Source organism: Oncorhynchus keta, chromosome 4 (assembly GCF_023373465.1).
Source record: "Oncorhynchus keta strain PuntledgeMale-10-30-2019 chromosome 4, Oket_V2, whole genome shotgun sequence".
Taxonomy (NCBI): domain Eukaryota; kingdom Metazoa; phylum Chordata; class Actinopteri; order Salmoniformes; family Salmonidae; genus Oncorhynchus; species Oncorhynchus keta.
Genome location: NC_068424.1, coordinates 28,461,602 through 28,475,703, shown reverse-complemented (window position 1 = coordinate 28,475,703; position 14,102 = coordinate 28,461,602). Strand labels below are relative to the sequence as shown.

General features: G+C 44.6%; 1 protein-coding gene across 1 annotated transcript; it reads left to right on the top strand.

The window, feature by feature from the left end:
• Nucleotides 1-622: 622 nt before the first annotated feature.
• cdk13 (cyclin-dependent kinase 13) lies at nucleotides 623-10,086 on the top strand. Its single transcript, XM_035758553.2, has 14 exons — nucleotides 623-2,532; nucleotides 3,526-4,068; nucleotides 4,204-4,368; nucleotides 4,506-4,645; nucleotides 4,827-4,997; nucleotides 5,979-6,168; nucleotides 6,384-6,440; nucleotides 6,574-6,675; nucleotides 6,806-6,883; nucleotides 7,039-7,155; nucleotides 7,271-7,402; nucleotides 7,537-7,736; nucleotides 7,915-8,385; nucleotides 8,625-10,086. The coding sequence occupies exons 1-14, from the start codon at nucleotides 1,394-1,396 to the stop codon at nucleotides 9,302-9,304; spliced, it is 4,185 nt and encodes a 1,394-aa protein (XP_035614446.1). The 5' UTR covers nucleotides 623-1,393; the 3' UTR covers nucleotides 9,305-10,086.
• Nucleotides 10,087-14,102: the final 4,016 nt, after the last annotated feature.

Here is a 14,102-nt window from a genome sequence, read left to right as displayed (position 1 = left end):
TGTATTAGGCACATGTGCCGAATACAACAGGTGTAGACCTAGTGAAATGCTTAATTACGAAGTCAACTCATGCAGTGTTTAGTTGCATAATCTTGACTAGTGAGGAATAATAATTGTAGCCTTGACTAGTGAGGAATAATAATTGTAGCCTATCTAGTCCTCCCTGTGCCTAGCCCCCTGATACTCAAATGGTGACTGACGCGGGGCGAAAATCGGAATTCAAGCGTCAATGGATTAGTTATTAATATACCTATACTGAACAAAAATATAAATGCAACATGTAATGTGCTGGTTTCATGAGCTGAAATAACATTCCTAGAAATGTTCCAAACTCATTCCGATTGGCTGGGCCTGGCTCCCAAGTGGGTGAGCCTATGCCCACACATGGCTGCACCCATGCCCAGTCATGTGAAATCAATAAATCTGGGCCTAATTATTTCATTTCAATTGACTGATTTCCTTATGAACTTTAACTCAGAAAAATATTTAATTGTTGCATTTTGCGTTTTATATTTTCAGTATAGTTTGATATGTTGTTTGTCCCATATGACATGGAGGCTACCCCCCCCCCAACCTCCCAACCAAAATCACACATTCAGTGTTACTGGTTCTCGCCCTGTGACCACTTCTTGGCGCATCCTAGGGGTTGTATATTTTGGCCTGGCTATAGGTAATACAAAGTAACGCAGTATGATATTTGGAATGAAAAATTACTTAATGTTAGATTGACTATTTTCATTCCCAATGTGGAGAAACTTATGCGTCAGGAGTTTTCCTTTGGTAGTGACGTAAACACTGATCTGCACATCATTGGACGTAACAGCGGAATAGTAGGCCTTCAGTTTGAAAGCTACGGTTTGCGTGCTAGTTAGCTACCTACTTCCTTGTTAGTCCAAACTGGAGTGTGATGGCAAGCGTAAAGAAGTTTGTCCTAAAAAGCGAATGTTTTTTTCTTATTTTCAGCACTTTGGGAATATATTTTTAAAGCCGATGTGAGCTGCGATATTCCTCAAGAAACATTTCCTTTTGAGCAGGAGACATTGGGCCTGCTACACTAAGCATGGAATGGAATGCAATTACGAGACACTGCCTAGCTAGCTACAGTTGCTAGCTAGTTAGCTCTGGCTAGCCAGCTAGCAAATATTTTGAATTGCAGACCACGATTCTAATTGATTTATTTTTCTCGTATTATCAGAAATTAATCTCGAGCTAAACATTGGATCGACTTGGTTGATGAATCCGATGGATTATCGCTTGGAATAGCTCACAACCAGTTAGTGACGAGCTAGTTAGCTTTAGCTTGCTAGCTAATTTGTAGCAAATGTTTTGTGTGGCAACATAACACTAAAGACAACTAATATTACCAAAAGTATATATCACATATTTTTGATAAATGCCTAACCCGGAGGTGTTTCGCGAGGGTCGGGGAAGAAGCCCATCGACACAGAGAAGTGCCAGACAGGAGCGGCGCAGTAACGTTAAACCTGGAAGCGGTGCTACTCCGCACCGAGAGAAACACCGGGAGAAGAGGCGGTCGTCATCTATCCGAAAGAAACACAGTCACGCTAGGGGGAAAACACAATGGCATACGCCAGATGAACCAGACAGTGAACGGAGAGGCACTCTTGAAAGAGGTGAACTTCGGACTTTAGTGGAATATGACGATGTGAGTTCCCAATCAGAACGCTTTTCTGGGAGCCCTTCGCCGAAACCAGAACCGCATGCTACTATTTTGGTCGACCGACTTAGCGAAGTTGAGTTCACAGGCATGAACGGACCGACATCCCCAGAGAGAAGGTCTCGAAGAGACAGGGCTGTATTGCATCTCAGGAAGGATGAACAAATCAGTGGTTCGTCCGAGAGGAATAGACAAGAGAAGGAACCGAAAAGAAAGGAACGCCAGAGCCGTGAGAGGGATACTTCGAAATCTCGTGGTAGTAGCCTGAGCGCCACCAAAAACAACCGAGACGGTGCGAGAAACATTGACAGTAACGGCAAGAAGACGTCTACAACCTTGGCCCCCATGTCTTTGGACAAAAAGGAATCTAAACGGCACAAAAGTAAGACACGTTCGGAAAAGGAGCCCCCGTCTGCATACAGGGATGCACCACAATCATACCGAGATGACCGTGAAGAACTCGGGGCCTACAGAAGAAGTCCTGGTTTCAAGGCAGACAGCCCACATGGGAAATCGTATTCCTATGGATATCAGTCTCCCAGTGGTAGTTATAATAACCAGTTTATATCTAGAAGAAGTCCCAGTTATGGGAACAAAAGGCTGTCCCCTACTTCAACATACTACAGCCGAGATTCTGAGGTCTATGGTGCCTACAACATTTCAAAGTCGCCCAGTTCATACTCGAGTAACAAAAGAAAGCGGTCTCCAACGAGCCCATTCAATTGGCGCAGGTCTCCAAGTTATGGCCGACATAGTCCATTCGAACAGGGAGAACTTGCTTCAAGTCCCTACGGTACCCGTCGGCGATCACGAAGTCCATACCGAAAGTCACTGAGCCCAAGTCCAGACGTAAGGTAAGCAATTGATCAGATGTTACTGCACTGGCTGAAAGCGAATTATTAATAGGTGTTACCCTCCACCTTATGAAATCTCTTGTAGAAAATAATGGCATGAATGTATTTTTTTATTTTTATTTAGTGATACTGAGAGACATTGATGTAAATTTGATGGCAGAATCTGGATCACCCAAGTGAGCAAAGCTTTGTGAAACGCATTTAGTACAACTATTTTACTAGATTGTGATTCAGATTGTAATGATGCCTTCAATGCCACTGAAAGTGTTTATTTGCCATTCCAGTAGTCTGCTAAAACATCACTTATTAGACAGTATGAACATTTAAAGAGCCACAGCGTACCAATTGGTACATGTTTTTCTGTTGCTTATTAGAAACATTTGATTTAATTATTGGTGTGTTTCCTGACCGACTCTGTATTTGGTTAATGATATTTGTCAACCATGAGACACTAGACACGGAAGCCTATTTTACTTCCTCAAAATAACCATAATGAATCTAAGAACTCAAGAAATCTGTAGTTTTGTTGTTTCTGCCGAGGATGTTTGTTGTGCAATTTGACATCTAAGGTGTTTGCAGTATTTCTCAAGTATAGAAAATGTGTGACGTGTTATCTCATGTAAACAAAAGACAGAGCTGCTGGGCAGGTCTGTCTCACTGTTTATGCTATTGGATAGAAAGCAATCACAGCTGCTATTCACCATGTTGGAGGAGAAATGGACATTGTTCAATCTAAATCCAGCCTTTATTTACCTGTTATAATGCATGGATATTCCAAACTTTTAAAAACGTTTGTTGTTGAGGATACTGACTTTATGACCAAAATGATCCTACTTACACTTTGTAGTCAATTTCGACACTAGGATAACTGTTTCTGACTAATCGATGCCACACAGACACCTTTTCAAAGGGATTTGTTGCTTTTTAAAGGCAGTCACTCTTTAAAGGGAACTTTTCACCTTTGAGAGATTCATGTGTCTCTCGTTTCTCCAGGCGATCTGGCAAGTCTCGAAGCAGGAGTCCGTATTCCCCCTCGAGGCACTCCCGCTCACGCAGCCGCCACCGCCACTCTCGCTCCCGCAGCCGACCATCCAGCCTCTCCCCCAGCACACTGACCTTCAAGAGCAGCCTGGCGGCCGAGCTCAGCAAGCAGAAGAAGGCCAAAGCTGCCGAGGCAGCTGCCCGGGCCAAGAGCTCCAGTAGCACCTCAACTCCCACCAAGGTTCCCTCTGCAGGCTCCCACCAACCCAGCCCCAAAACCAACCACGCCACTAAGAAGGGCCCCAGGACCCCTGTGTCGAGCCAGCCCCAGTCCCCCACAGACAGGACCTCCAAGAGGAGCACAGAGCCCCCCAAGCCCAGCAAGGATAGAGATGTGAAGGGAAAGGATGTCCCCTCGGTGCAACGAGACAAGAGGAAAGTACCAGCATCTGGACAGGGCAAAGAGAAGGAACGAGTCACTGCCCCAACTGCCTCTACACTGACATCTCTACACCTGCCCCTGAACATCCTCGAGCACTTAGCTGGAGCAGACAGGTAATCAAACATAATAAAGAGTTTTTTTTATAATTAAGAGAACTCATACATTTTTTTACACTCATACATGCATCCCCCTCTTTCCATAGCCTAACCATAGCCTAACTTCTCATCTTATTTTCCTCCCCTGTGCAGCTTGAAGGACGTCTTACCATCGCTATCAGGGAAGAATCCAGCAGAGCGTCAGAAGGCCCGCCACCTCCTGAGCGACCTGCCCCTTCCTCCCGAGCTACCCACAGGCGCCTCCTCCCCTCACAGCCCATATGACGAGAAGAAGACCACGCTTCGCCGCAGGCCCAAGTATGTCTGGGCCCCTTGACTTTCCATGTCTCACCCTACCACGTCAATGGCATATGCTCCTCAATAAGCTCTACTGCCTGGGGTTGAGAACCACTGCTTGACCTAATCTCTTGTTGGTTTGTTTGTCTTTCTCCCAGGATCTGCGGCCCACGCTTTGGGGAGATCAAGGAGACTGAGATCGATTGGGGGAAACGGTGCGTGGACAAGTTTGAGATCATCGGCATCACAGGAGAAGGCACCTACGGCCAGGTGTACAAGGCAAAAGACAAAGATACAGGTGAGGACGACTAAACGCTTACGATGTATTATTTTACCATCAACATTTTAACCAAACAGAATAATCTGTTTGTCAAACTCTTAAATTAACATTTGAGTCTTTCTATGCCCAAGGTAACTATTATGTATGAAAAGTTATCTTCTAATATCCCCTTTACTTTATCTCTATCCCTGTGGTGTAGCTGAGATGGTGGCCTTGAAGAAGGTGCGCCTCGACAATGAGAAGGAGGGCTTCCCTATCACCGCCATCAGGGAGATCAAAATCCTCCGCCAACTCAACCACAAGAGCATCATCAACATGAAGGAGATAGTCACTGACAAGGAGGACGCCCTGGACTTCAAGAACGACAAAGGTCCATATGACAAACCCACTGAATTATCATTCTGCATCCGAAATGGCACTCCATTCCCTACTTCGTGCACTACGTTTGACCAAAGCCCTATGGCAGAGGTTCTATAACTTTTTAGGGCCGGGGACCCCTTTTGTAATAGCAATCAGATTAATCATCTTTTTAACCTTTTATTTAACTAGGCAAGTCAGTTAAGAACAAATTCTTATTTACAATGACGGCCTACATAAAGGCAAAAGGCCTCCTGTGGGGACAGGGGCCTGGGATTAATCTAGGACAAAACACACATCACTACATGAGACCTAAAGACAACAACATAGCATGGCAGCAACACACGACAGCAACATGGTAGCAGCAAAAAACATGGGACAAACATTATTGGGCACAGACAAGAAGGTAGTAAGATAAAAATAGCATACAAGGAGTTTTATGTCTTTGGCAGTGCACTGGGAAATGAACAAAGTCTCGGGCCCTAGGAAGGAATATTTTAAAGGCCCGCCTCTTGGCATTGGGAGAGAATTTTGCAATTTGTTCGAGCTAATATTCTACACATTTTGCATTGAGGCAGAGGGAACATTTAACCGTTTTAAAGCTTAAATTGCAATGTCTTGTGTTTTAAAATAACATTTTGGGGGAATAGAAGTTTGCCGATTTGATTTGCACATTTTATACTTGGTCAACAAAAATTGAAAATATCCCTGTGAGCCTCCTAGGCCCATGTTGCCCAGGATTACGAACACATTGTAGATTAATAATATTACATTGTATTACACCCCCTAAACTTATCCCATGGATCTCTTGGCCAAAATGTACAAAAATATATATTGATATATCATTTTTAATTGTTTTAATATTTTTAGATGCGGTACCCCACTTTGAGAACCCCTGGTCAAAAGTAGTGCCCTATATAGGGAATAGGGTGCCATTTGGGATACAGACCATGTGTCTAGATTGTTTCTCCATGCATTTGTTCTCCTTTTACAGGTGCGTTCTACCTGGTGTTTGAATACATGGACCACGACCTGATGGGACTGCTGGAGTCTGGCCTGGTCCACTTCAACGAGAGCCATATCAAGTCCTTCATGAGGCAGTTGCTGGAGGGCCTCGACTACTGCCACAAGAAGAATTTCCTGCACAGGGACATCAAGTGCTCCAACATCTTGCTTAACAACAAGTGAGCGCTGCTCAGGATAGCTAGCCTGCTGGTCCCAGGTTGTCGGTGCTGTCTTGTCAACTCCTATGGTCATTATCACACCAAAGCACAAGCAGATCTGGGACCAGGATAGTCAAAAATGAAAAACAATTTATATCCACTGCGGAATCAGTAGAATTGTCTGACAGAAAGGAGTCGGAAGTCACGTTAATGCTGTGTTCTGTTCTCTACGCCAGGGGTCAAATAAAGCTGGCAGATTTTGGACTGGCTCGGCTATATAACTCTGAGGAGAGGTAAGTGTCCCGATATGGCTTAGAGTTGATTGCTGCCAAGAGCTTCATCAAGCATATTGGTCTCAAATGTGTTTTGTTGAGGATGATGATGATATTATTGATACTTATGCATTTTTCTGTCCCTGTCTTGTAGCCGACCGTACACCAACAAGGTGATCACCCTGTGGTACAGACCCCCAGAGCTTTTACTGGGGGAGGAGAGGTACACACCTGCCATTGATGTGTGGAGCTGCGGGTAAGAGACACACCTACGTTTAGTTGATTAGGTGTGGTGTTTCACTGGCTGATATTCATGATTCTTAAACCGAGGACAGATGGTTCTATAAAGAGAATCATTCATTCACCCTGTTTTTGTCTTTAATCAGGTGCATTCTGGGGGAGCTTTTCACAAAGAAGCCCATCTTCCAAGCCAATCAGGAGCTTGCCCAGTTAGAGCTGATCAGGTACGTTGTGTTCCGAGGAGAAGGGTACTATAAATCCCTCAATTTCTTATAATCAGCATCCCTTTTAACGGTCTGAAAGACCTTCAGCTATCTCATTGGACAGTCTTCTTGTTAGGGCATATTTTACTCTGGCCTTTGGCTTTTCTCCCTTCCAGTCGAATCTGTGGCAGCCCCTGCCCCGCTGTGTGGCCAGATGTCATCAAGCTGCCCTACTTCAACACCATGAAACCAAAGAAACAGTACCGGCGCCGGTTACGAGAAGAGTTTGCTTTGTGAGTCGATCTGCTTGTTTGGATTCAGTAATTGGGCTCATCATTGGTGTATGAAAATAATGTTGTTATCCTTTGGCTGTGTTTGACCAACCACTTCATCTTTCTCTTTGGTCAGTATACCACCCTCTGCCCTGGACCTGTTTGACCACATGCTGGCGCTGGACCCCAGTAAGCGCTGCGCTGCCGAGGCGGCGCTAAGCAGTGAGTTCCTCAAAGACGTGGACCCAACCAAGATGCCCCCACCAGAGTACGTTTGGCCAAAGACGTTTTACTTCATAGTCTGTGATTCATTACTGTAGAATATCATTTTTGTGATGACCCACCCTTTGATCTCCCTATTTCCATTTTGTCTCCTGTCCTCTTCCCATCTCTCTCCTCCAGTCTCCCCCTGTGGCAGGACTGCCATGAGTTGTGGAGTAAGAAGCGGCGGAGGCAGAAGCAGATGCCAGAGGAGCTGTCAGCCTCCAAGGCTCCCCGTAAGGAGCTGGGGCTGGGAGACGACAGTCGTAGCAACACCCCCCAGGGCTTCCCTCCGCCTGGGGGACTCAAAGGCCAACCTGTGGCTGCCTCAGCCCTACTGGGTGAGTGAATGGGCCTTTAGTCTAGTACCGCAAAGTCACCCCTCCTTACTGGCCTCACACCTTATCAGTTACACACTCACTTTAATGGCTTATATTGCAATGACTAATAACAACTTGGAGTGAGTTAAGAGGTACTTTTTAGTAAATTGCTTAAATATATATTTTTTGTCTCCCGTAGACTCAAAAGCTCCCAACTCCCAGCTGACCCAGGAACAGCTGGCGGTTCTCCTCAACCTGCTCGGCCAGTCCAAGAGCGCTGTCAACCCGGCCCAGATTGCCAAGGTCAACCCCGAGACTCTACAGCAGCTCTCCAAGGTCCTGCCACCTGAACACTCTGACTCTGACCGGCCTCCAGAGCCACACCCTCCACTCAAGCCCCACAAGCTCCCTCAGTCAGGTGGAGCACCCCGCACGCCCCCCATGCCCAAGCCCCCATCGCCACATCCCTCGTCGGCATCGCAGGGTAAGCCTGATGGGGAGGCGTCGGCAGCCACCCAGACGGCAGTCACCATGCTACTGGCCCAGCTCCTCCAGGCCCAGCAGAGGCAGGAAGCTGGCGATACAGACGGCACAAACGCACCAGCAGGAGGACCTCCTCCGCCACCCTCTGAGCCAAAGCAGCCCCCAGAGCCTATCCCTGTCTCGCCAGGTAACTACTCATAGAGAATATTGTGACATATTTTTTTACCTCATTTTTTGCAAGCAGAAATAATGTGTATAGACTTGTATTCCACTGCTGTGACTATCCAGTAGGATTATGTCTCTCGAATTCTGTACACAATGGTTTTCATTTTGGATATCCCTATGGTAGAATACGAACTTGCAAAGTAGGACGAGAACTATCCCTTTGCTTTGAACTAACATCATGTCTTGTGTTTTCCCCTTTAGTGTCCGAGGGGAGCGGAGTTTCCTCCAGACCCATCCTCCCCCCCGACCAGAGACCCCCTGAACCACCCGAGCCCCCTCCCCGCTGCGAGGACTTGGACTACCGGCAGAAGATGGCGCGTAAGACGGGCCACCTGCTGCCTATGCCAACCTCAGGTGGAGCTGGTGAGGGAGGAAGGCTCCCGGAGCCAGACTACCCACCCCACCCCGGCACAGAAGGACCCAGCTATGGCGGTGACTACAGCCGCCCACCCCCTCCACCCTTCCCTCCTGTAGGTTTTGGCGACTGCTACATGGGCCACATGTTGGGGGGTGGCCTACCCCCCCACAACCTGAGGGAAGTGTTCAGCAGCAGCACTCAGCAGTCCTCGGCTACCGGGTCCCTGGCCACCTCACTCCAGGAGCCCTTCCCTTCAGGCAGAGGTGGAGGTGTTAGCAGCATGGTGTTCAGCGGTGACAAAGACCATCGCTTTGAGTACAATCACAGCCCCTCCTTGTCTGTGGAAGGGAAGCCCAACCCCACCAGCATCCACCTCTATAACCATGCTACCCCTCCCCCGCCCATCCCTCCTCCGGGCCAGTCCTGGAGCTCCCCTTCCCAGGCTGTGGCCCCACCTATGCCCCTTGGCTTCAACCCACATGTGAACTCAGCAGCCATGCGAGGACGACACCTCCCCTTCTGATTGGCTGTGGCATAGTGAATGGGCGGGGTATGATGGACACCTCAGACTTGTGGACTCAAAAGAAACTGAGCCCAAACCCTCTCAGGCTAGACCAGAGGGATCTGGAAATGCACACTTGATTTGTAGTAATAAATACAAAAATGTGTAAAGCATTGTATTCCTCCTGTATCTGGAATGTGGGGTATGTTGCAGAAGGGGGGTTGTATAGGGGGGGCTTTTTTTGCTCATACCGTTTCATATTGTTTTTTTGTTTGTATTCTACTACTGTCTTTTAAATTAAGCTTTTACCTTTTTTGAGTGTACATTTACCAGGCTAGGTATTGCTTTTAAATATGTACCCAAGCCTTTCTTTTAATTGCTACCGAGCAAACTGTTTTGCACTACTGACTAAAGTAGGCGAGAACGATTTAGGTATGAAATTAAGTGCTATATCTGCACAACCTTTAGAAAATTACCAATGTTTTTTAATTTTGGGCCAAGCATATGTTGAAACCAGGAGGGCTCAGTTGATCGGGCTCCTGACTTGAAGGTGGTTTGTTTTTGAAGAGGATTGGCTCCTGAAAGACTGGTGGCACATGGGTGACTGCAGTAAAACTGATAGCTACTGATTGACTTGATGGAGGAAGGCCATGTTCACTTTAATTTCCACAAGCCCTTTGTCAATAGCCATTGTAAAACAAAAGGAGACATGTAACCCAACTTCAAAAAATACTTTTTGTACTAAAATGTTTTTTCTTTTTCTTTTGGGGGGTCATATGTTTATTAAAGAAATGCCAACAATGTTTTTGTGTCTTACTTTGACAGTCGATCATCAAAGAATCATACCTGAACATGTAGAACACACTAACCAGTGCAAGTCAACAAACTACTGAACTGCTATTTGGCTATTTGCTGATGTAAAACATTTGTAAATTGATAGCATACTAGAGAAGATCAACTAATGAAGGACATAATGTTTTGTTTTTATTTTTCAACGCAATACTATTTTTGGTTGGAAGGATGGCTGCCAAATGAAGACGTGGATGACGAAGGCAGGAACCACCTGAAAGGAAGTCAAGAAAAGCACCCAGAATAAGAGTTTGCTGGAGATGTACCGTTAAGGCCCTTTGCTCATCTAAGAGCTGTGTAAGTCATTACTCTGGTAGAAATGTCTACAAATGCCAGGCTGATGGCCTGTGAGGGATAAATAGGCATTAAAACACAACTGACTTCAGCCATATTCCACTGTAAAGTAATCTACAACACATTTCAAACTGAATAAATGAATACGATAATCTTTCTTCAGATGCTGTTGATATTGCTACATCTATTTCTGGGTAGTTTCTATAGCATAAGGGTAGATTATATTGATGTTTCTGCCTACACCCAAGAGTAATACTTGGTTGCACAGGCTTTGGCCAAGATATCTGCTGACAAATGCTTCTTGTAGCTGTCAATGAGTTTGCTGCACCTTTCTACTGGAAGTTTGGCCCGCTGTTTTCAGATCTCGGCATAGGTTTTCAATGGGATTCATATATGGACTCGACACTGGCCACTCCAGAACAGTGCAGCATTTCTTGGAAAATTCCTGAGTACTTTTTGATATGTGTTTGGGGTCGTTTTCCGTCTGTAAGAACCACAACCTTCAACAGAGACCCACCCAGTAGGGCTTGTGTGAATGTTCTTGGGGCCTAACCTACCCCAAAAGTTTGAATACAATGGGAAACCCGTAGTAGGCTGTGAGGTAGTTTTGTGCCTGCAGGAACATTCACGTATGCTCTTTTACCCGATATCATGATAAGCTTTGGTCATATCGATATTGGTACCCACCACCAGTGAACATTGTTGTATGTGTCTCATTCCAAAACAACTTGGAAATGTTAACTTCAGATGCATGGGCTACTTCCATTTTCTCTTTGCCTTTGACAGAATAATGTTCTACTTTTGAGATCAAGGAGGAAGCAATATAGCCTAGTCTATTTTGTGATAATAGAGAACATTTAGTTAACACCATTTAGTGGTGAAATGTGTGTTTTACATGCTGCTTTGCTTGATCATTAGTCTAAGAGCTTATTTCAATTGAAAAGAGTCGAAGTAGACCTATCTGGACTAAATTTAATTTGAAATAATATCTATGTAAAAATGGCCAGCTTCAGACAGCTAGGCTGAGCTTCTTGTTCGGCAGCTCAGCATCCTATTCGCATACGTGGAGTGTGTCTGAAAGTGAGCGTTGCGAAATAAGTGGGAGGATCCACATAAGTGGGTTATGGAAACCTAATAGCTATTTGAGCAGGTTGGTTGACACGCAAGACCGTTTTACGCGGAAGCATGCTGTTTCTAGTAGTATTTTTAGCTAAGCCCAACCCTTTCCCTATCCTTAACCTAATTCTCCCAACATTCTAGGTTCGTTATCCTAACCTGCTGGGGAATTATCATTACCGGTTTAGCTAAAATGCTACAAGGAAGCAATAAGCAGTCATGCAAAATTGTCTTGAGTGGCATCCAATCTGCCCAATTAGCTGGTATGTTTCCATACACCCACTTGTGTTGATCTTTCAATTTATTTCGCAAAGCCCACTTTCAGACACACCACATATGCAGTTACGGATTGCTATGCACAATCCTTGGGAAGTCCCTACCCTAAACCTTAGCCTTGCCCATAACTCTTACCATCCCTAACCCTTACCATTTTAAATGTACTCATACTTGTCCTATACTTGTTCATGTGCTCGTCAGAACTAGGAACCTCAGTTTAAAATAACGCAAGTTATTTGCGTAGAGTTTCCTATTGGCTAATTATGATACTTCCCAAGTGGGAAACTCTGGATCATCTTTCTACAACGATTTAGCAGTCGGATATTTCAGAGATTCCTAGTTGCCACTAGCACATAGACGCGGCTCTATTTACAAGACCCGAACTTTCCTTTCGTTCTTATTGGTCAAGGTCACGCCAGTCAGTATTATGTCAGCACTCAATATTCCCGGGACTTCAGTGATTGTAGGATTCCAGCACGAGCAGGGCAGATGTCAGAAACGTGCTTTTAGTGGTGATGGACATTCAGGGTCTTTTAGCTGAGCCGCACCATTTGGCTCCTTCACGTAAAAGAGTAGCATATTTTTGCTCCCAAACGGCTCTTCATTCAAAAAACTTGAATATCGACCTAGAACCATAAAAAAAATCGAATATTTAATGTAAAGCCCAAAGGGTAGGCTACCTGTATGTCAGATCGTGATATGCACGTTTAAATACACAGTTATTAGATCGCCTGCTATTTTTTTTTATTCACTACTTAAAAGTGAGCATGGGCCAGAGTGATGTGCTCTCCCCACTATTTATGGTATCTGCAGCGAGGATTTACCATCTTCAGAGAATGATTTTGTAACTTATTTGCAGATAATGGTTGTTTGAAGCTCAAACGGAAGTAAGCCTACTAGGCTAGCAGTGTGTAAATCAGGGAGTCAAACGAACGAACGTCTCTCACTGATATGATTCGGTTCCCAACGTTCACCAAAAGGAGCCGTTCAAAAATACCAGTTTGTTCGCGGAAGACCCATCAATAGCTTTCAGCAGAGGTCCTACAACATTTTTACATGAAAATAAGACCGTGAAGTGAGGAGTTTTTAGATAGAGGTCAATGAGAGTGTCGAATTTGGTCAACAAAAAAATGTAATTGCTCATTTGCTATGTGAGGTTTATTTGATCAAATGTTACGAATGCACTAGTAAACACAAACAAATATATATAAACACAACATGTAAAGTGTTGGTTTCATGAGCTGAAATAAAATAAATAAAATATTCCAGAAATGTTCCATACGCACAAAAAACGTATCAAATTTTGTTCACAAATTTGTTTACATCCTTGTTAGTGAGCATTTCTCCTTTGCCAAGATAATCCATCCATCTGACAGGTGTGGCATATCACGAAACTGACTAAACAGCATGATCATTTGCATTTCGGTAATAAAAAAAAAACGTTATATCGGAGTTGTGCCTGTTGTTTCCAAGCGTATCTGCCCTCTCATTGGCTAGAACCCCCCCCCCCTGTCTTGCCTCGCCTCGCTTGCCTTCCATCTTTGAGGACATTTATTTCCGTTGTCAGAGCTGTCACTCAACATTCTCTTCAATATAATAGATAGTCTTTGCTTTCAGTCAAAAACCTGCTTTCACCACAATGACTGTATATGAATGGACAAAGCCATCGATCACGTGACACCATTCATTCCTACGTGAAGAGCATTGATGACAAATTAAGTCGGTTAAAATGGCATCTCATGGAGACATAACATGCGCAGTTTGAGCTACTCCAGGAAGTGAAGTTGCAGGCTTGCTCAATGCTTCCCCCTTTCATTGACTACATGTACATGCACACCAATATCCGTTATTATTCGGGATACGCAAGTATTCTGTTTTTGAGTTGACGCATATAAACATCATATCCCGTTTACAATAACCTGATTAAGCTTGTATCCTGCGTATGTGAAACCAGGATAATACGCCTGGGATATATGCATATCTTAGATGGGATATTGTGGCATGTAAAAATCTTATCTTGTTTACTGTTCTTTTTTTGCGACCTGCACGAGCTCAGTTGCTCATATCATATGTGTTGTGCAGTGTGTGGTGTTTTGTAATTATGTTTTCATCTGGTTGTCAAACAAATCACTTCAAAAAGTAGGCTACCTGCGCAGTTCAATCCACCATAATAATTCAATAACAATTTATTTTGCAGATACTCCATAGTGAACCACATAACATATTGGGTACTTTCACTCCTAATTTAGACACGTTTCTACTTATAATTTCCAACATTTGGTAG